The following is a 23315-nucleotide window of genomic DNA, read 5'->3' on the forward strand; positions in this document are numbered from 1 at the left end:
TTACAAATTCACAACATGTTATCATTTATTATTGTTATCATTACAAATCCACAACATGTTATCATTATTACTGTTGTTGTTATTTTGGTTTAAAAATTTTTTTCCATTAAGTTTATTGATACATTTTAGATATAAAATACATTTACATTCATAATTGGGATCTTGTACCTTTACATGATGTATCTTGGTTCTTATTTTTTTTCCCTTCCCCTGCCCTCCCTTCACCCCCTCCACCCTTCTCTATTTGCAAAGACTTTGTTTCCATTTTTTTCCTTTTCTCATATTTTTTCCTTCTCCCTTCTTTCCACTACCCCTCCCACTTCCCCTACTCCTTTAGACCTTTTCTTCCTATTACACAATATCAATTATACATTGTTTTAATTACAATATCAAAATTTAGAGGACATTACTACAGATTTTACAGAATTTAAAAGGATATAGAAAGCATATTACAAAAATTCTTTCTGAAATAAATTTGACAACTTCTAAGAAGTACCTTGGAAGGCAAATTAATGAAAGTAACTCTGGAGGAAATATAAAATTTGAATAGCACCTATTAAAGAAGATATATTCCTAGTTTGAAAACCTATCTATATGAGAACAACAGGCTCATATACATTTGAACTGATGAATTTTATCAAACATTTAAAGCAGAAAAATGAAGGAACACATCTCCCCTCATTTTAGGAAATCAACACTGTGCTAATACTAAAACTGGATAAAGATAATAGAAGAAAAAAGTATGAACATAGAAATTTGTTTAACAAAACAAACTATTAGAAGTCAGATCTGGCAGTATGTAGAAAGTGGTTTTATTATAGGGATGGCAGTGTTGGTTCAGCATTGGAAGATCCACCCCAATAAGTCATCATTTTAACAGAGGAAAGGAAAAAGCAATATGATCCTGTCAATAGTTGGAGAAAAAGTATTGGACTAAATTCATGGTAAAAGCTGTTCATGGTAAAAGCTTTCAGGAGACTAGAAGTAGAACAGAAGCTTCTCAACAGATTAAAGACGTGTACTCCATACTTCCAGCAAAAATGCCTTCTATGAATGGAGAAGATACAATGCTTTACCCCTAAGGTGGGGAATAAGGGCAGATATGCCTACTCTTCATCTGCCCATTAAACTTTGAAACATAGGCCCAAAGCAAAATAGTCTGACAATAAAAAGAAACAATTAGCATAGGATTGGCAAGGTAGAAGTAAAGTCTTTATATGTAGATGAAATGATCATCTACAGAGAAAATACTAAGAAATCTCTAGGAGCCCCTGGAACTTGTCTTTGAATTTAGCAGGATTAGAAAACACAAGGTATATATAAAAGTTCAGGTCTATGTATACTTGCTCTAAATGAAAAATTAGATGTTGAAATTTAAAAGTTATGTAGGAGTACAAAGGACCTAGAAAAGTAAAAAGAAAAAAAAAACAGTATTGGAAGACATTTATTACCCAATTTTTTTTTTTTTTTGGTACTGGGGATCAAACTCAGGACCTTGTGCTTACAAGTCAGGTGCCAGAACCATGGAGCTAAATCCCTGGTCCTTATTACCTAATTTTTTTTTTTTTTTGGTACTGGGGATTGAACTCAGGTCCTTGTGCTTGCACAGCAGGCGGTGAAACCACTGAGCTAAATCCCCGGCCTCCTTATTACCTAATTTTAAGACTTCCTCTAAAGGTACAGTAATCAAGGCAGTGTTTGTGTAAGGAAAGACATATAGATTATTGGAATAAAACAGGAAATCTGGAAATAGAACCACACATATATGGTCCACTGAGTTTTGAGAGATTATTTAACATTAACATTTTATAGAACATAAACTCAACTCAAGAGCAGAGGAAAGAGTGTTTTCAGCAAATGGTACTAGAACACCTGTTGTCTGTATGTAAAAAATTAACCTCAACCCTTTATTTCCATACATAAAGATAACTTGAAAGGATCTATGAACCTAAATATGAAAGACTAAAAGTATAAAACTTTACGAAGAAATTATAAGGGAAAATGTTCATGAATTAGGGTAGGCAAGAATTTCCTAGGATATAAAAAACATGATGTATAAAAGAAAAAATTGATAAATGAGATTTCATCAAAATTTAGAACTTTAAATGACATCATTAAGAAAATGAAAAGTAGTCCTTCGACAGACCGTATTTATAATGCATATAACCTATGACCAGATATATAAAGAACTCTTACAGCTCATTAACAGACAACCCAATTAAAAAGTAGACACAAGATGATAAATAGCCACCACAGCACAAGGAAAGGTGTGCAACACTAGAATCAGAAAAATACCAATCAGTACAATAACAATACTGAATTATACACTCATTAGGGAGATGAAGTTAAAAGTTTTAAAAGAACAGATGTCAGCTTAGGTGTGAAGCGGTTAGACCTTTCGAACACTGCTAATGTGAATGTAAACTGCTAAGACCATTTTGGAAAACAATATAGAAATTACTTGCATTACTGTTAAGAACCAACAGTTCTGTCCTTAAGTTTGTACTTGAGAGGAATGAAAACACATGTTCACAATAGGATTGTACATACAAGTTGAGTATCCCTTATCTGAAATTCTTGGGACCAGAGTGTTTCAGATTTTCATTTGAAATCCACTTGATCTGCAAAGAGGATAGCTACTCCTGCTTTTTTTTTGGGTTCCTGTCACATGGAATATTGTTTTTCCACCCTTTACTTTCAGTCTATGAGTTTCCTTTTGATTGTGTTTCTTGTATGCAGCATATTGTTGGATCTTGCTTCTTGACCCATTCTGCCAGTCTATTTCTTTTGATTGGTGAATTCAGACCATTAATATTGATGGTTATAACTGATACGTATTGACTTATCCTCGTCATGACTTTTTTTTTTTTGTTAGATTCTCCCCCTTTGCATTTAATTTCTTGTCGTGCCCAACAGATTCATTTTGCTGGGCTTCCAGGGGTTGTGATCCTCATTGTCTTTTCCTAGGATACTGTCTAAAATTTTTTTGGAGTGCTGGTTTGGTATTCATGAAGTTCCTAAGGTGCCCTTTGTCATGAAAGTTATCTTGTTTCTCCATAAATTTTGAAAGATAGTTTTGCAGGGTACATCAATCTGGGTTGGAGGCTGTCTTCCTTTAGGGTTTGAAATAAATCACTCTAAGCTCTTCTTGCCTTGAGGGTTTGCATTGAGAAGTCTGCTGTGATTTTGATGGGCTTTCCTTTGTATGTGATTTGTTTCTTTTCTCTCACTGCTTGTAGAATTTTGTTCTTCTCTTGGGTTTCTGGAATCCTAACAATTATATGCCTATGTGTAGATTTTTTTTTTGATCAAGGCTAGTTGGAGTCCTATATGCCTCACTTATCTGTCTGTCAAGTTCTTTTCCCCTGCTTGGGAAGTTTTCTGCCATCACTTCTGTAAACAGTTCTTTTATGTCATCTGCATTCTCTCTTGTTTCTTCATTGACGCCAATCAGTCTTATGTTATTCTTCTTTGCATTGTCTAGCAGCTGCTGGATTGATTTCTCATGGTTCCTTACAATTTTAGAGAAATTTTTCTTTTCCTTGTCACTAATTGCAATTTTATCTTCTATATGTGAAATTCTGTCCTCATATTGGCTCATTCTGCTCCATAAGCTTTCAAGGGGGTTTTTATTTTCCTGGAAATGTTTGTATCTGTTTTATGGATTCCATTTGTTTCCTATGTTGGGATTCCATCATGTTCCTCAGCTCCTCTATTTTTTTATGTGTCCTCTCTAGATTTATTAATCATATCTTGCACTATGAGCACAATCTCTGCTGTTATCTGAGAAATTATTTCTGATTTCATTTTTTCCAGATCCTCTTTTGTTGCCAGTTCAGGGCGTCCAGGTGGTTGAGTATCAGTGTTCCATCTCATTTCCCTCTGAGGTTGTTGTAGGTGATCTAGAAGTCTGGTTTTGAGGCTTGTTTACATGTCTTCTCATTTCGACAGGGTATTGGGTTGGGGGGGTGTGCTGTTGGTGCCTGTGCAGCTCACCTCCTCTGTGCTGGGAGTGGTGCTATGGTGGCCTGGGAACCTCTCTTGGGAGCTGGGACTGGCTCACCTCCCCTGCACTGGGAGCAGTGCTGTGGCAGCCCAGGAGCCTCCTGTTATTTTGGTTTTTTGACACAGGGTCCCAATATGTAGTCCAGGCTGACTTGAAATCACTATGTAGCCCTGGCTGGACTCAAACTTGCAGTGATCCTCCTGTCTCAGCCACCTGAATGCTGGGATTACAGGCATACATCACCACACCCAACTACTTTTAATGCTACTTAAAATGTGAAGGAGAACAAAAGGACCACAAGCAACTTTAAATAATGTTAATTTCAGACTATGCTTTTTTCAGGTGTATGTGTAGCCTCCTGCTAGGAAACTGAATTGCTGCTCTATACACTGCCAGAGAGTTCACTGAATGGGACCTAGACAATAGTCCAGCAGACTGCAGTTTCAGATGTGACCAAGAGATTGCACACTGATGGCTTTGCTCATAGAGGAGGTTTCTTTGTAGGTTTAGAAAAGGCAAAGAAAAACCTCCAATCTAGGTGACTCACATTTGTCTTCAGAATGGCACAGCTGGGACAGATAATGAAAGCTACTCCCTGTACCCAGGCAGAACCAAGAGCCCAGTGACTGTGGAGACAAAGGGACAGACTGATCACCCAGAGCCTGAGTCAGTGTACACTGACTTCCATGCTACCCTCAGGACTGGAAGGGAGCAACTGGGATGCAAAAGGAGGACAGTGACAGCCTGTGGGCAGCAGCAGTGCCTGAGGAGGACCAAACATTGCAAGTTCTCAGAAACACTGTAGAGACAGATAATACGTGGACACGAAGGACAAGGGGAATGTGCATGGAGACTCACTTACAGCTTCATCACAGGAAGAAGACTGGAGCCTGCTGGGAAAGCCTGGAAAGAAACAGGAGCCCTGCCCTATGTGGTCCTGTAATTCCCTCCACCTTTACTTTTCCTTCTAAAGTTGGGAGACAGCTATTTTGTCACAGCCAGTCCCCAGCCACACACTGGGTCCCTTCTGGCCCTCACCTCCAGAAACAGCAGTCAGTGCTCTACTGTGAGCCTCTCCCCTGCGTGGATTTCATGTCAGGAGGGGTGCAGAAATGAACCCTGGCCTCTGCTCCTGCCTTGCTCCCCCACCAAGCAACCACTGTAGCCTGCTCCCTGACCCTACTTCCTCTCCTGCACCTCCTCATCACAGAGCAGCCTGAGTCCCGAGAATCATGGCTTCAACCTCACCTGCGCTGACCAGTAAAGTCCATGCAGCAAGACCAGTGTGAACAGTGCTGTGTTTTAAATCATGCCAAAACATCAATATAATTAAACTCCCTGGAAGAACATCAGATGAATGAATACCATGATCTCTGCCAGTGGAGAAATTCCAGGTTCTCCAGGAGAGGTGGAGGCTGCTGTGACCTCACTAAAGCCCTTGTCCCTCCCTGCACTTGATCTCCCCACACAATTGGTGGTTTCTCTTTGGCAGCTGTGATTGTGCCACCCCACCTGGCCCCTACTTCTTTGTCACCTCATTCATCTCCAGTGCTCCATGAATTCTCAGATTTGAGGCACCTCTCTCCAGGAGGTCTGTCCTGGTCCCCTGCCCACTTCTGGTCCAAGCTGTATGAGTGCCCTTGTTTGTCCTCAGTATTATAGGCAGCTAAGTTAGGTAGAAATTAATAAAAGGGGCTGTGCCTTCAAGAAGGTCAGTGAAAAGGGCTGGGGATTTAGCTCAGTGGTTTTGCCGCCTGCTGCGCAAGCGCAAGGACCTGAGTTTGATCCCAGGTACCAAAAAAAAAAAAGGTCAGTGAAAGGCAGAGACCTCAGCATTGTGGCTGGAAGTGAACCTAAAGAAGGAAAGGTTGAGATTAAAATTACAATAGCCAGACTTACACACTTCACTAAGGAATGAATGTAAATGTGAGATTATAGTGTAATTGGTACCACCCAGTCCTTTAAGTCCACATATACATCAGACATCTGGTAGGTGACCAGAATATCTAGGTCAATCCCTTCCCCAAAACATTCCTGTTTTAGAAGTCATAGACAAGCCAAAGTTAATGATGTTATCTGTATGCCCTTGCTATGTGCTTTGCTTCCCTACTGGCTCAATATTAGCTAAGTCGCTATATTTGTAATCCTATAGGTTGATTATAGTTTTGTTTTGGCAGAACAGAGCAGCTCTGTGTTATAGCCAAGTGCTATAGCTCGGTGCCACAGCTGAGGCATGGCTAAGTGTTATAGCTCAGGGTCACAGCTAAGTGCCACAGCTCTGAGGCACAGCTGAGCTTTACAGTTCAGTGTGGTGGCTCTGGGTCAGAGCTCTTGTAATTTGAAGACTCAAGAATCTGATGATCAGCTGAAGAGGTAGAGAAAAAAAACCTTTATTACACTGGCAAATGCCAGGTGAGGTCAGAGGAGTCTGAGTGCTCTACCAGAAATGAGAGCCTCCTTATATAGGGATAGGTGAGCATGCTCACTGAAGCAGGGGGGCAGAGTTATAGAACATTCCTGAAGCAGAGGGGTGGAGTTATAGAACATTCCTGAAACACATGCTATGTAAGCATGCTCACTGAAGTGGAGGTGGGGGGTGGGGGGGTGGAGTTACACAACCTTCCTGAGAGGGGAAGGAGCTTAACAGAACCTTCTTGTGAGGAGGCAGAACTTAACAGAACACCATTCAAATAGTCACAAACCATTTTGATACATTGGGCACAAACTGAGTTACAGAACATTCCCAAGAGGGGGTGGAGCTTAAGAGAATCTTCTTGTGAGGAGGCAGAGCTTAACAGAACATTCCTGAAAGGTCACACAGTTGAAACAGCCACAAATCATTTTGATACATTGGGCAGGGGCCCAGCAGCACAAACTTACATTTCCAAAACAAAACATTCTGTGGAAAAAGGAAAATGGAGGCAAGGCCAGGGCCTGTCTTATTGCATAGCACTTCTGTATTTGACCCACACTGGACCCACACTGTACCCACATTTGTGACTTTTCTGTATAAATTACCCCACAAAGGGCCTTGGAAATGGCAACACACTTCCAGGACCCCTTCTGTCTCTAAAGAGCTATTCCTATTCCACAATAACCTTTCTTACCCTTAACCTCCTTTGTCCTTTGGCATTCTTCAATTTCAGAGGACATCTGACATCTAGTAGGTTTGGAGTTATATTTCTCCTATATCATCAGGACACAAGTTTTAAGCTCTTCTGTTGCACTTATCACTCTTAGGCCAGTGCTATTTATGCCAATCTCCCCAAAAAAGCTCTCCATTCCCTGAGGACAGGAATGATCTCAGAGGCCTCAAAACAAGAGGAAAGTAACCCCCACTCTGACTGCTCCTTCTGGCCTCAAGAGGGACCCTTCAGCCTGCATGGTGTGTGGTCACAATGTTTCAGAAGGAAGGGGATAGATCCTGTGGTTTCTTATCCCTTTTCTCTCTAGTCCTACTGTCTGGCTAGACTGGTTTGGATATTGCCATGGTAACCAGCAGTCACAGAAGATGGATTATGACCTACCTCACCATTAGCCACAGCGACTTGAGTGCTAAAGACTCTCTCACATCTCCTGTTTATGCTCCAGGAGTTGGCAGTGAATTTTCTCCCCAATATCTTCCATTTTTTCCCCTTTGGAAGCTTCTGGTGTTGACGGAGACTCTCATATTGGTTCTTCAATCCCATGGTGTCCTCATCCCCTAGCGGCGACCCCTCTGACACAGAGGACTGCAATTCTGAAACCAAATGCATGCTGAGCCTCTCTGGGGGCTGTCTCCCCAGTGAAGAGCCCTCGTCCTGTGAGGACATCATCCTTCCTGAAGACATGACTCCCAGTGTGTGTTCTTCAGGTGACCTCATCTCTGCTATTCAAGGCAGGTGGGGGCCTGAAGGGAACAAGAGATGGCCCAACCTATGAAAGCTACTTCAGGATGACCCACAGCAGATCTACAACCTAGGTATCACTGTGCCCTGGGCTGACGACAATGGCTTTGAAGAATCAACTGCTCATGAAAATCTACATAGAGGCAAAGATGAAACAAAATGTACTGAAGGAAAACTGGATGGTCTTGTGAAACTGCTGAAGACATTTCAGGGCTTTTACATGGATGATGAAGAAATCCAAAAGGAAGACAGTGAAAATCCCCAAAAAACTCGGAGGAAGAAGAAAGATGAGGACCAGGATTGCCTCAAACTTACTCTGGCCGAAGACCTCAGGCTGAGCAGCTGTTCCCCTGCCCAGCTCACTCATCAGGGACATGAGGCATGTCTAGACTCGCCCATGTGCAAACCATCAGGAAACACAGATGTCATCCCAGTCCCAGAGCTGCCTGTGACACTGAAGGGACAGGAACGTGCCGAGGTGAGCAGAGCTGCCTCCCAGAGAGCAAGGGCCAGGCCCAGTGGGGAGCAGGTGAACAGCACGGGGCTGGGAGTGACCTGCTGTGAAGTGGGGCTGGATCCTGGGGGATGCACAAGACTAGCAAGAGGCTAAGACAGCAAGGAAAGGACTCAGGGAGGAGAGGCAGGGAAATACCAAGGGGCACAGGGGAGAGAGGGGAAAAACAAAGGGAAGAGCTATTGTGATGCCAAAAATTGTGTGTGTGAATATTTTCAGTATTTCTGATTACTGAGACTGCACTGAAGTCGCCTTTCTGATGAAAGGATGTGAATCCCATAAAGGAGTAAATATTGACTCCGTTGCTGTTGACGTTATGTGTATCTAACTCATTCTCCCCTTCTCTGCAGACGGCAGTCGAGGGGAGCAGCAGCCACAAGTCAGGGATCACAGAGCCCTCCACCTCCTCAGCACACCCGGAGGATGACGCCCCCAGACCACAGAGAACCTCCTGTCTGCTCGTGGGGCAGGCCTTCCACCGGCTGCTCGAGAGTCCTTTCCAAGAGATGCAGAAGACAGGATCCTGAGCAAGACACCAAGAGCCACCCTCAGCAGGCTCCAAAGAGAAGTCGATGTCTTAGAGGCAAATGGATCCAGCCTGAAGGACCCCTTGAGCAGTTAGGACCACCCCACATCCCCACATTTTCCCACTACGTGCTATCCCATCATCCCAAATACACATAGTTGATATTTCTCAATAAAGCCCATATTCTTGTCCTCTGTGTCTGCCTCTTCCAGCAAGTCACCTTCACTCAGGCTCAGAGTATGCAAGTGGCCCAGAGGACCTCAATTCCCTCTCAGGAAATGTTAGGCAGTGTGAAGCGTCCTAAACGGGAGGCATTCTTTTTCCCTCTCCCCATTCTCACTGCATTTTACCCTATGTTATGGACGTGGATCTATCTTGTCAGACCTCACCTCCCACATCCAGAAGATACCACTGGACCCACCAGATCCAACCAAGGCAGGAAGGTGTGGGCTGAGCTCAGAACCTGAGCACGAGCCAGTGGGGCGGGTCCCTCAGGAGCCTTCAGTTCCTCGGGTTCCCAAAGCCAGACACCAACACTGCTCCTCCTGTTCCCGCAGGACCATGCTGGCTCTAGGATGCAGCTTTGTCACCTGTTCCAGCATGCTGGTGGGTATGAGTGTGTTGGTTGTAAAAAGCAGTCCATTTGGGAGGAATGTGAAGGCTGGGAATCACCTCACCACTCTAGCCTCACTTTCCTGATTCTCAAGATGGGAGAGATGGGAGAGTTAGTAATGCACACTGCACAGGCTACTGGAAGAACTCATGAGATAATGTACCCACTTGTGAATAGCAGTGTTGGCACCATTCGTCATTATCCTAAAGATCTGCCCAGGGACTTGACTCAAAGGCCATGGAACAGAGAGAATTTGTGTCAGCCTCACAGAATTATTTCCCACACTGAAGCAATCTATGGTTACCAAAAGCTAAGGATTTGAGCAGATCTTGATTTAAGCAGGTCCCATCTCACTTCACTGCCCTCTACTTTCTGAAACTCATCCACAAACTGTCACTACAATTGTCTCTAGAGGCCAGCTTCTTTGAGGAAGGCTGTACTTCCTCTCTGGCTCTGACTCTCACTGTCACTGGTCTCAGCTCCCTCCCAGGGCCCTGATCATAGTCACCCACAGGGTCCCCAACAGTACCCACCCTCCAACTTCACCACCAGCCTTTGTCCTGCAGTTTTCTTGGACAAGCAAGAGTCTTCACTTCAAATGTGTTCCTCTGCTCCATTTCCATGTCCTTCCCCTTCCTTCCTCCCTGTCCTCCTCCTACCACAAATATTTAGCACATAGGAGCAGCAGAGTCTGCTCCAGTTTAGCCAAGAGGAGAAAGAGGATGGAGGTGCTGGCTCAGGTGACTTCTTTAAGAGATAAAGCCATGGGGGCCGGGAATTTAGCTCAGTGGTGCTGCCACTTGCCGCTGAAGCTCAAGGTCCCTAGTTTAATCCCTGGTACCAAAAAAAAAAAAAAAAAAAAAGAGAGAGAGATAAGCCACAGAAACTCATGCTTAATAGAACCGAGGACTTGGGATGGCAAACAGTTTTTCCTTTGTTCTAAATGATTAGATTTTTAAAACTAGTAAAACATATGAACAGGTTCCAAAGGGATTGTGAAAGTCAAATATTACTGTTAAAATTCTTTTTTGGGGGGGGTACCAGGGATTGAACTTGGGACCTTGTGCTTTCGAGGCAGGCAGGGGCACCACTGAATAAAATCCCATGCCCTACTGTTAAAATTCTTGTATGTGTGACTGAACTGCTCATAATTAAAAGGGCTCTTTAAAGGGTTTTCTAAAAAGAAAACACAATGATATGGAAGGAAAAATATGTCTAATGTAATGAGATTTTTCTTAAAACAATTATATTTACAAAACTGACAAATGAACAAGGATTTCGTGTTATATTGAGATTATTTCTTGTGTTTCAGTGTTAGACTTTTGACTAGTTAAGGGATTGTGCCTTAATAGAGGCAGTTTTTTTTGTTTTGTTTTTTTTGGTACTGGGGATCAAACTTGGGTCATTGAGCTTGCACAGCAGGCAGTGAAATCACTGAGCTAAATCCCCCGGCCCAACAGAGGCAGTGTTTAAGTTTCAGTTAACTGTAAAGTCTTTTTATCCTGAGTTTCAGTTTACACCCTGGCTCGATGAACCACTTTTATGTTAGGTTATAATAGCATATTTAATAGCCTATGCATTTGGGACTGGAGATGCATGTCCATCTAGGAGTAAATGTGCTGTGAGCCTGCCATTGGTTTAGATACTGACAAGTGCATAGACTTCAAAGCACACGTGGTTAATATATGCATAACAAGCAATACATGTTCATTCAATGCAACATGCACTGTGTCTGGACCATAATCATATAAAATGGTTGACATAACTTTATGCATTTTTATTCAGTACATTAAATAGAAACCATTTAACAACAAATTCATTTGCTAAATCCTGCTACTTAAAACATGGTCTGCACCTTGCCCTCGAAAACAGAAGCTATGTCACTATGTTCAGACTTCTGTGTAGCTGTGGCACTAGTTACTGCTGGCTTCTTTGTACATGAAGTGTGTTTATGTTCCACAAAAACACAGTTCTTGTAGAATACAGTTAGGTAAACTCCTTGCCATACTGGTGTATTACAAGCCAAGACTATTGTAGCAATAGCCTTTTTTGGCCTATGTCATTCTTTGTGGTAAAATGAAGTTTTAAGCATATTTGGGAGAGAGAACAAGGAGAGTCTAATGGTCCTGGTATAATAATGTCAATCGTAACTGTTATGCTAGAAATGCTGAGTACAAGGAAAGTAACCAAGTGTCTTGTCAACTGCTCCACTTTCCTCACAGTTCTGACCACAGCTACTGTAAATCTTTTGTTGCCCACAGCTGTGATTCTTCTTTAACGCATTGCACCCAGTGATAAAAAGGATTCTAACATGTACTCTCAGATACAGTTTTCGCACAAAAGGAGGCCTGTTAAGTATGCTTCTTGTCTCAGAATTATTATACTAACTTGACTGCTTTTGTTCATTAGTTTTCATATGTTCATAGGTTTTCAATTTACATAACAAATAACTAACTCTGAAAAAGCACAAACCTCCTGACAGTAAAATCAAGGGTGTTTTCCACACCAAGTAATTCCTACTGTCCAACAGCAGCTGGGAATTCTATAGTTTAACACAATCCTGACACCCTCCTCTGTTTCCAATACAGTGGACCCTTGAGTTATGACCAGCATGACATACAAACAACTTGGGTTACAGCCAGAATTTTAGTTTTAACTTACAATCAAAGTCTTGAGTTACGACCAGAATGCCGGCCACTTGTGCTTGGTCTCACATACAGATTTAACCGTTAAAGAGTTCTGGAAGGAACATTACAACATCCTTTCCCATGTGGGGATAAGTGAGAAATCCTGGGTCAATGTCTCTCTAAGGACACTGAGATCTGCCTGGAAGAAAGTGTGGCCTAAAATTATATAGGAGAAAGATTTTGAAGGCAATTTACCAACTTGAGTTACAGCCAGCCCCCAGGAACAAATTGAGTTTGGAATTCAAGGGTCCACCATATTATGATGATCCTCACTTCTAACCAAGATGACTGCAAGAGACAGCCAACTACCCATAGCATTTCCAGAAACCTACTCAGATGAAGAAGCACTTCTTTTTTATTCTGAAAAAAAGATGCAAATTCTATCTTGCAAGATAGAACAATTATATTGCAAAAAAGCTTAAAAACTCACTAAGTCATGCAAGAGTAGTCCTGAAAAATGCAGTTAGGCTACAAAAAACTATGTATTGCACAGGCTGATAGCAGAGTCCCTGGTTAATTTAATCTTATGATTAATTCTGTTGTAATATTGTATCAAAAAAGCTTGGGCCAGGGGTTTAGCTCAGTGGGACCACCTTGCCTTGCAAGTGCAAGGTTGAGTTTGATCCCCAGTAAAAAAAAAATTTTATTGATAAATGTAATCCCTACTTCTTTGACATTGTCACACATTTCCTGACATAGTTTCCCCTCCAAAATGATACCAGCAGCTAAAGAGTCATCCACCCAATTTACTCAGTGATAACAAACATACCTTCTGAAGTTATGGAACCTCTGTTTCCTTCTGAGGAACTTAAATTCAGTTTCTTCAGTTTTCTGCAGCTACACACGTGCTGGAGAGCAGTATCAGAGATATCACAACTTTGTAGATACAGAGTTTGGACTTCGGGATGTAAAATCTGTAACAAATGCATGACTTTGAAAAATAAATTTTTCTGTAAATGGAAACATTTATCTCACCATCAGTGATTTGGTGATCCTAACAGAAAAGTGGCTGATGGAAAGTATAGCAAAGAATACAGAAATATACCCATGTGGAGAGAGATCTGTAAAGCCAGAAAAGACCAAGTCTACTTCTGGCTGGAGCTGCAGCATTCAGGTCCTCCCAAGTCCTTATGGGGCACCAAGCACTGCTGAGGTGGCTGTTGCAAAGCGAAGACCCTAAGACCTGAGAGGCATCACCCCTGGGGTGAGTGATTCCCTTGTCCTGCAGCTCACAACTGTCAAGACTCCACTGTGTGCCTCTGTGCTTTGCATGAGGAGTCTTTATCACTTATAGGGGAGCAGTGCTGCTTATCAGGGACATTTACTTTCTTCATCACTGGGGGACCCAGTGCAAACCAACCCTATACCATTCAGTGTGTGTGTTGGGGGGAGGATAAATACAAGTTCATTTTGAAGCATTCTGAACTCTTCCTGGTGGTATTTTTCTTCTTTTATTTTTTTTCCTAATGGAAAAGGTTTTATTTTTCTGAGTATAAAATAATGTACCAATATTGTAAAACATTCAGACAATATACAAAAGTTATAATAAATGATGAAAACAACTATTTCTATGCTGGGGACACCTACCTGGAGGGGTACTAAATGTTATATATATTATTTAATATTCTTTTTCTCTTCTATGCACATATGCATACACCCCTGAAGGACTGTCATTCCTACTTTATAAATAAGGGAAATTGAGGCCCTCAGAGAGCTTAGGAAGCCAGCATGAATTCTTTCTAACATGGTATTGGAACCTAGGTCTTTCTAATTCCAAAGTCTACCCTTCTATTTTACAATTTTAAAATTATTTCTCTTTATTTTTTAGATGGGCATATCATTCTGTTGCCCAGGCTAGTCTCAAAATTCCTGGGCTCAAGAGTTCTCTGGCCTTAGCCTCCCAGTAGTTGGGACTACCAGTGCACACCTCTCCCTTTTTAAGCCAATGCTTTTAACCACTGTAACAGTAATGGTAAATCTTTTAGAAGTGAGTACCCAAACTGCAACCTAAAACCCACTTATTTATTGTAACGAGCCAACACTGCAAACAAACCTGAATACTGAGTTTTCAGTTTAGAAAAAAAAAAACTAATACATTTACATCTTTCATCTTAAAAGAAAAACACAGGACCGGGGGTTTAGCTCAGTGGTTCTGCTGCCTGCCTTACAAGCGTAAGGACCCGAGTTCGATCCCTGGTACCAAAAAAAAAAAGAAAAACACAGTAACACGTGTCATACATTTGCCACCATTGCACTACAGCTAAATTGCCTATAATATCAATACCCAGAGATAAAATTATTAGTTGTATTAAAAATACTTTTAAGAAAAATGGGATCAGAGTGTTTGTAAGATGAGCACTCTTTACAAAATTAATTGTGGTGCACATTATTCCATTTTATGGCAGTACTGCAAGTCATGAAATGTATCCCACATTGGCAAATGCTTAGGTTGAACACCAGGTTCATTCAGGGTCAGTGTAGCCTCCACAGGCAAACACTTAAATTGGACTTAAACACTTGAATTGATTTCAGGGTGGGTTCTGCAATATGGCATCATGAAGAACTTGTATTCTGCAGGGAGACTGCTGTTTTATCTCTTGTTGCACTATACTCATTATTAACAGTAATCCTCCATTGTAAGAGTTAAAGGTACCTTGCCTATAATACATGCTGTGTATGACTGTTAGTCAGCTCTCCATCACTGTGACACAATACCTGAGAAATACAACTTCCAGGGAGGAAGGTTTACTTAGGCTCACAGTTTTAGGGGCTTTGCTCCATGGTCAGCTGGGTCCACTGTTTCTGGGTCTATGCTGAGCAGGACATCATGGTGAAAGGGTGTGGGGAGCAGGGCTGCTCCCCATGTAGGCAGGTGATGGGGGTAGGGACAAAACAGCCCCTTCTAAGGCCTGGCCCAGTGACCTGTACCCTCTAGTGAGGCCCTGTGTCCTGGAGTCTCCAGTTTGTCCCTAGAGCTCCAGCAGCTGGCACCAAGGCTTTCACACAGGAGCTGCTGGAAGGCTACAGAAACAAACCACAGCAATAGCAGCTTTATTTTCATAAATGATCTGATGAACATATTCTTGTGCTTTTCTATTATTTTCTTCGGGTTTATACTAGTGGTAAAATTGAGTCAACTGCTACAACAGTGAGAATATTTTGAGAATTTTGATAGTTCCTCCTAAATTTTTTTTTTTAACCAATTTATACATTTACCAGCACAGGTTAAAAGAAGAGTTTTCTAAATTATCACCAACACTGGGTACAGCATACCCCAGTGAAGTCTCAGTTCAGAGTGTGGCCTCAGTTGTTCACGGATTTTTCCTTAGAACCTAATAATTGAGAAACCCCTGCAATTTTGCAGAAATCGCAAATCTCATCTGCAATTCTGTTTTGGCAGGTTTGCAGTAGTCAATCCCAGAGCACTGTTCAGTTCTCCTTGCTGCTGATTGGCTGCTGCACTGTAAGCCATCTCTAGAGATGCACCAGCATTCCTGCATTATAACAGGTTGCTGTACCACGAGTAGCTATCTCCAGTGTTTTGTTTTGTTCCTCTTAAAGCCCTAAGATCCCTAAGGTGCCCCCAAAACACCCTGTACCTTCTAAGGCTCTATTAATACAGTATTTTATTAAGTTACATCACATAACTGGGGGAGACAGAACATTTAGGGGTTCAAACTATACAAATAGGCACTTACAGGCATTTTTCTGACCATAGCTGAAATTCTCAAGTTTTTCACAATTCACAGGAGCTCTAAGAAGGTAAACCCTGTGCATTTTGGGGGTTCATGGTATGGTTGTTTCGAGGTATCTGGAAAACTAAAAGGCAAACTGTCACTTTGATTACTTACTAGTGAGGTTAAATATGCTTTCATATGTTATTGGCAATTTTTTCCTTTGAGTATTTCCTGATTCTTCTATATTTTATTTGGTTTATTGTTTTCTTATTGGTTTGTAGAAATTCCTTGTATCTTATTTTTCTCTGCCCCCTGCCCCTAGGGTCTCCATGTATAGTTCAGGCTGGACTTGAACTTGCTATATAGCCTTGCTGGCCTCAATCTCAATATCCTTCTGCCTCAACTTCCAGAATGCTGGGATTACAGCATCACACCTGGCAGGAATTCTTTATACTGTCAAGATAAAATCCTAGATTTTCATATATATATATTGTAAATACTTTTCCAAGCTTATTATTTAACTTCTTTTTTCTTTTCTTCTTTCCAAAAGAAATTTACATTTTTGTGTAATCAAATCCATTCATCTTTTTCTCTTGGACTTCCAACTTTGGTGTAACATTTCAAAAGGCCTTCTCCACCTACAGAGTATAAAAAGATTTAGAAATATTTCAAAACCATCTGTCCAAAGATGTGTATAACTCTAGCAAAGATGTTATATTTTACTTTTTTTAATGATTCCACAAGCAGTTCTCTTGTAAGATAGAGATTTATTGAAAGCAACAAGGAAAACTGTGCCTTGTTTTTCTAACTCATTCATCCTCTTTATCCCTTTTCGCTCAGGTAAAATTAGGTTTCAATAAATACTACAGATTGTTAAAAATAAAAATTTAAGTCACTGAAGTATAATCTAAAGAGACAGAAAGAAATGAAGATGGTAGAGCAGTGAAAGCCACCAGGTTGCTGAACTGTCCTACTGTTTCACCTGAGTCACACATTCTCATGTATCTGTCCACAGAATTATCAACAGTAAGAACCTGGAAACGCTATTCTGCCTCTGTAGAATGATGAAGGCTCCACCCCTAAGAAGCCTAAGATGGAGTACAAGGTAATGTGAGGGAAGCAAAGGCACACAAGGCCAGTGCAGAGAAAACTGACACACGGGCACATTGTGATGCAGTCAGTCTCATCACATTCTGGAGTGCTGTCATCACAGCTTGCTTCTTGCCAATCATATTTCAAGCAAATGTGAGGTGAAGGCAGGGCCATTTGCAGCTCTAGTTTTTGTAGGCAGTATGATGGTGATGGCTGCAAACTCCAAATTCATGTTTAAAGTAAGTATTATAGAAGCTATTAAGTAGCATTTTCAGTTTTTGAAACAAAAATAGCAAAAATACAGAAGATAACACAGGACTATTAAGGAGAATTATTTACTGTGCATTTAACAAATTTAGGCAATGAGGTGTGAACCCCTGATTGGAGGGCAAAAGCAGGAATGATTAGTATTTTCTGGTGCCTGGGGCTCTCTGCCTGAGAGCTCAGCACTCCAGGCCTCCGTCTCCTCATCAGCTCAACAGGGCTGATACAGACCCAGGCCTGGGCCTTGAGACAGACCACTTGCCACTACCAAAGAGAGTGTACAGGAGACATAAGGACACATCTGGAGGACACAAACATCGGGAGGCCACTGGAACAAAGAATCTGGAGAACACAACTATTTCAAAAGAAGAACAAACTGGATTCCTGATTTCAGAGCAGCAGAATTAGAACACAGGGACCAAAGATATTAATAAGGGTAGTAATCTGCTAAAAGAAATAGATGGAAATATTATAAGATGAACAAGAAACCATAAAAAGGGAAACTGGAAATACATATAGGAAGAAAACTATTGAAAAAGAACCATATAAATGAGCTAAAAAGACTGAGGAACCAATCAGCCAGTTAGGGAAGGCACACCCAAGTCTCCCTCCCTCCAGACCCAATCCTTAGAAGTTTGTCTTTGTTCCTGTCTATTCCATCTCTGGATTAGCTAATTCTTGTATCTTAAAGATTAACTGCACAGCAAAGTTAGCTAGGAATGCCTAAGTCCTCCCTTCCCCATCACTCCTGAGTCTCAAGTTATAGAAGAAAGTTACACTTGGGGGGCCGGGGATCTAGCTCAGTGGTTCCAGCACCTGCCTCAGAAGTGCAAGGTCCAGTGTTCAAACTCCAGTACTCTCCCCAAAAAACCACAAAAAAAACCAAAGAAAGTTACACTTGGAAGGAAGAGTGTTTGTTATATAGGCTGACTACAAAACAAAAACAGATGCAAGTCACTTTAACCAAAAATACTTTGATCATGTTTCTCTTCTTCGGATCCACTGAACTGCAACTCTTGCCAACTATGTGAACAAGACAAGATGTGTACAGCTGACAGCTCAGAAAAGGTGAGTTTCTCAGAACCCACATGACCAAGGCATTGCCCACATATTTTTCCTTGAAAGATCTTGTAAAAGACTGTCCCTCAGGGGAAGTGTGTCAAGACATCCCTAGAGGTGACAGGTGCCTTCTTCTATGCTCCGGTTTGCTAAGAAATCACCTTCTTTTCCCAACACTCTGCCTGAGTCACTGGGTCCACTGGGTGATAATGGAACAGAATCTTGTGTGGTTACATTAGAAGAACATGCGAAGAAGGAAGAGAAGATATAGAGAAGTTAAGAGATATATAAGATTACAAGAGGAGTGCTAACATATGGATAGTAGTCTCAGAAAAGTAAAATTAGAAATGGAGAGGTGGGAGTTGCACACAGGGGTGCATACTTGTAATCCCAGCTACTAGGGAGACTGAGGCAGGCAGTTTGGGAGCTGGAAACCAACCTGGGCAACTTAGTGAGACACCCTATCTCAAGAAATATGGAAAGAAATGGAGAGGTAGAAATAGTAGTGGGAAAAAATTTCTCAGAAGATGAAAAATTTTCATATTGAAAGGGCTGTTAGGGTCAAAAAACCATGATTCTTCTTTTGGATAAATACAAAAATTCATGAATTCCTTTTTTTTTGGTACCAGGAATCAAACTTGGGCCCTTGTGCTTGTGAGGCAGGTGCCAGAACCACTGAGCTAAATCCCTGGCCCCGTGAATTCCTTTCTTATTGTGTGAGGCTGCATATGTGTATGTTGTGTGTGTGTGCTTTGTTATTTTAGAAAGAAACTTTAACACCTTTACCCTTTGGATGGCATGTTGCTATTTATAGATTAATTTTACTCGCCTGTCTTAATTTTTGAACATCAAGTGATAACCAACAAAAGAATTCATTTCTTGTTTTCTAAAATCAAGGAACTTATTTCCCATGTCTCTTATTCCTTTTTGTTTTGCTTTGTTTTTGTTTGTTTGCTTTTTGAGACAGGATCTCAGTATGTAGTGGCTGGCCTTGAACTCACTATGTAGCTCAGACTGGCCTCAAATTCACAGTGATCCTCCTGCCTCAGCCTCCCTAGTGCTGGGATTATAGGCGTGCACCACCATGCCTGGATTTTGCTTTTTTTTGGTACTGGGGATCAGGGATCGAACTCAGGACCTTGTGCTTGCAAGGCAGGTGGCAGAACCACTGAGCTAAATCCCTGGCCAAATAAGTAAAGTAGCCTATATATTGAGAAGCTTAATTATGAATTTTTTTCATTATCAAGGACTGAAAAATAATTCTTTCTTTAGTCTGAGCACTTGTTAAGGAAAACTATACACACTTTGGAAATAAGTATGAAAAGATCTCACCACCTTTAGTATCTTATTTTCCCCAAAAATAGACCTACCCAGAAATAAGCCCTAGGACGATTTTTCAGGAAGCTTGTAATATAAGCCCTACCCCCAAAACAAGTCCCAGTTAAGATTGTCAGCCAGACAGAAACAGTGCATTTGCTGTGACATACAACAGATGTACTGAATTACAAAATATTAATATAAGAAGTACTCATTTAAGGACAGCTCTATTGCTGGATATGGGAGATTGGTGCCAATGGTTCTACAGGAAATCAAGTCACACAAAATTCGGGCCAGAACTCAGGGTTTGGAGAGTTATGAACATGTTCCAGAAGATGACATGACTGTATTTGAATAAATGTAGCTTTTTTCATACATAAATGCAGATTTTTGTATGTGACTAAATGAATAAATATAGACTTGTACATGAAAAATAGGACATTCTTATTGCATTTTTCAGAGCAAAAATTAATGTAAGACTGGGTTTTATTTTCAGGGAAATATGGTATCAGGTAGGGCACTGGCTGAGACACCTGCTAGAATGTTTTCTAGGTCTGCCATTTCAACACACCAGTAACACTGGCTTAAAACAGCAGAACTTGATTTTTTTGAGTGGTAGAGGCTAGAAATCCAAAAGCAAGGTGCTGGCAGGTAGCTTGTTTCAGAGAACTCTGAGGGAGGACCAGCACAGTGTCTTACTCACAGCAAAGGGCCAGCAACCCTGGCCAGCAGGTATGACACTCCATGCTCCACCTCTACCTCCTCAGAGACTCTGTCTTTTCCTGGTCCTCACAAGGACAAGGGTCATACTGGATCTGGGCCACTCTGCTCCAGTGTGACCTCATCATAACTAATGACATCTGGAAAGGCCCTATTTCACACAGATACAGTTCCACTAAGCTACATCCCTGGCCCTAAAGGTAAGTATAGGTCCTATTTCAAAATAAAGCCACACTCTGAGATACCGAAGGATGGGACCTCAATATTTTAGGGTGGCAGGAGGGAGTACAATTCAACCCAGAATGCCACTTAATGGTCAACTGCTTATCTAGGGAAATGGAATACTGTTTATTCTCCTGTTTGCTATTAATTGAAGCAAAAAATCTAATTATCATTATCTAAAGTAAGATGCTAATTGTAGAAAAGTGACAAATGAAAATGCTCCCCCCATATATATAAATATTTCTGTTCAGTAGAGATGACAGCCTTAGTGGATAGCTTTATTGTCCTAGGAGATATTCTCCAATTTTGTGTCTAATTTAGTAAATTACCTCAGCTTCTTTCTTTCATGTCAAGTTTGCATATGTATAGATACAGAAGGGATCAGTTTCTTGGATACTCTTTTGGACTAGTTTTGAGTTTATATGTTCTTTTACTCATGAGTTGTTTAAACCTTTGGCACTTGTATACTATTTCTGTAAGAACTATATTTTAAAAATATTTTTAGAATTACATTTTAACACACTGAAAACTCAGAGAAAAAGGATAACTTTTACAAATCATTCACAAAGTTGGTTATTTAGTAAATATAAGTAGTATGAAAGCTTGGAAGAAAACTACCAATCTTGCATTGCTTCAACACTAGGCCACCTCCCTCCATTAGCCTAATTTCTTACCTGCCCTTGAACTGAGAACCAAGTTTTTCCCACTGATCAAGCTGTGCTCTCTCTTTTAAGCTCAGTGATTTTCTAAACCAAATATTCGCTGCTGTGAAACACTGGAATCCTCATAAAACCCCTTAAAGTGGCTACTTTTACCTCCTACTTTACAGTTCAGAGAACTGAGGCTCCATGTCAGAAAGAGTGGCAAAGCTAGAATATTAGTTTGCTACACTTAATGCTTCATGGAAAAGCCAATGAAAGGCAGAGATATGCAGAAGTTAGGGTGGTTATAGGGAAAGGGAGTAGATACAAACCAGCAGGAAGGAATGAGTCATCCCAAAGAATGGGTCTAGTTTAGAAAAGTGACTTCAACTGCTAATTGTTCTGCATAAGTACATTATAAAATCAATTTAATAGGCTATGGTCAACATTTTAAAAGATGGAAATAAGATAAAAATAGAATAAAATAGTGTAGAAAATACCGAGGTACACAGCATGCAGCATTGCACAGAAATGTGTGATTTGCATATTAGTCATGATGAAACATCTATTCTTTATTTCAAAAAGTTTATAAATTTTTGAAAACATGGACATGAAGGTGCTAGTACCATGAAGACAAGGGAAGTAACTGAAGGAATGGTGGGAGAAGTGTTTTTTAGGAATTATTACATATGTGAAGCAGGACTTAAAGAAAAACAAGTTTTTCTTAGCCTTGGGCAGTTCCCCCCACTCCGATTACCCCCCTCCCTTCTCTGTAGCTGTAACTCCTGGTTCTGGTAGATAAAATTGGCAACTATGTCCTGTAAACAAAGTTCATGTCATCTTGTATTCACAAGATTCACAAGGTTCTGTCTTCTTACAAGGCTAAATTATAAAACTGCCCTTGTCCTGTTTCTGTAAACTTGCTTGCTACATCACTAAAAAGACCAACCCTTTTGACCAAATGTATAAAAACTAAAACTTTTCTTTGTTCAAAGCTCTTCCATTGGACATTAGTCCATTGAACTACTGTTCACCTAAAACCTGAAATAAAATCCTCTTGTTTCCCAGTGGTGTCTTGTGTCTCTTAAATCTCACCAACATATGGACATTTTCATTATCTGGAGAAAAAAAAAATTTCTAGATGATTTGTATTTTAAAATGATTCCTAATTCTGTACTATCATTTTTTTTTTTTTTTTAATTTTTGGCACCAGGGATCAAACTCAGGACCTTGCACTTGAGAGGCAGGCGGTGGTACCACTGAACTAAATCCCCAGCCATGATTCCTAATTCTACTACGTCTTTGCTCAAAAAAACTAAAGCCATATTTAAACAGTAAAATACAAATCCATGGACACACTATAATCTGAGCACTTGGGAAGTTGAGGCAGGTGGACTGTAAGTTCAAAATAGCCTGGACTACAGAGCAAGACCTTGTCTGAAAAACAAAAACAACTCAAAAGACATATGCTTGCTTTGCAGTTATATACTCTTTTGGTACTGGTGATCGAACTCGGGTCCTTGCACTTGTGAGGCAGGCGCCGGAACCACTGAGCTAAATCCCCGGGCCTGCAGTTATATATTCTTACCTCATTTATATTTGAATCTGTTATCCGTCCCTTGACACTCATTATTTTAATCAGTCCATCTTTTATGTTAGGAGGCAAAGGCTTAATGTCTGTGATGTACCTGGAAATAGTCTCCACAATGTACCAAAGGCATCTGAAACACAAACACAATACAGTAATTACACTGTGCTGTACTGTTTTCTAATGCTTATCAATGCTTCTTCTTAGCATGTAGGCCTTCCACAAAACAGTATGCATATTTTTACTTACATTTACAAATTTGGCTTGGTTCAAATCCTAGTCTATGTACAGTTACAGATGAGATGTTTTTCCTCCACATTTTTCCCAGAATATCTCATTTATCAAAATGTATCCCAAATGACCAAAAGAGTATCTTTCCTAAGTCAGTCTCTCTCATTCCTAAGACACAGCACCAAGATTTCAGTCTCATACTCCTAGATAAACATTAAACTGGGGCCCACTAATTGAAAAACTTTATCTAATAAAACAAGCTTGCTTCACT

At 40.8% G+C, this 23315-nt stretch overlaps 1 protein-coding gene and 1 pseudogene across 14 annotated transcripts in view; one reads left to right on the top strand and one right to left on the bottom strand.

Moving 5' to 3' along the window:
* Window positions 1-23315, bottom strand: part of Amn1 (antagonist of mitotic exit network 1 homolog) — a 66735-nt gene that overhangs the window by 24208 nt on the left and 19212 nt on the right. For 5 of the 13 annotated variants that reach the window (XM_004855036.3, XM_087200032.1, XM_004855038.2 and 2 more), the window contains 2 exons: window positions 22814-22946; window positions 13003-13147 (listed from right to left, as the gene is read on the bottom strand). In XM_004855036.3, the coding sequence (XP_004855093.1) occupies window positions 13003-13147; window positions 22814-22946 (278 nt within the window). Of the gene's footprint in view, window positions 1-13002; window positions 13148-15931; window positions 16053-16468; window positions 16549-22813; window positions 22947-23315 lie in introns of all 13 variants that reach the window. The other 8 variants (XM_004855041.3, XM_087200033.1, XM_087200031.1 and 5 more) reach the window with 5 other exon arrangements.
* Window positions 131-9496, top strand: LOC106010287 (uncharacterized protein C12orf71 homolog; annotated as a pseudogene). Its single transcript, XR_015446941.1, has 2 exons — window positions 131-8371; window positions 8758-9496. The product of XR_015446941.1 is annotated as an uncharacterized protein C12orf71 homolog (transcript).

This window comes from Heterocephalus glaber, unplaced genomic scaffold (assembly GCF_053883595.1).
Source record: "Heterocephalus glaber isolate CG9 unplaced genomic scaffold, H.glaber_assembly_v1.0 deba00001733, whole genome shotgun sequence".
Taxonomy (NCBI): Eukaryota; Metazoa; Chordata; class Mammalia; order Rodentia; family Bathyergidae; genus Heterocephalus; species Heterocephalus glaber.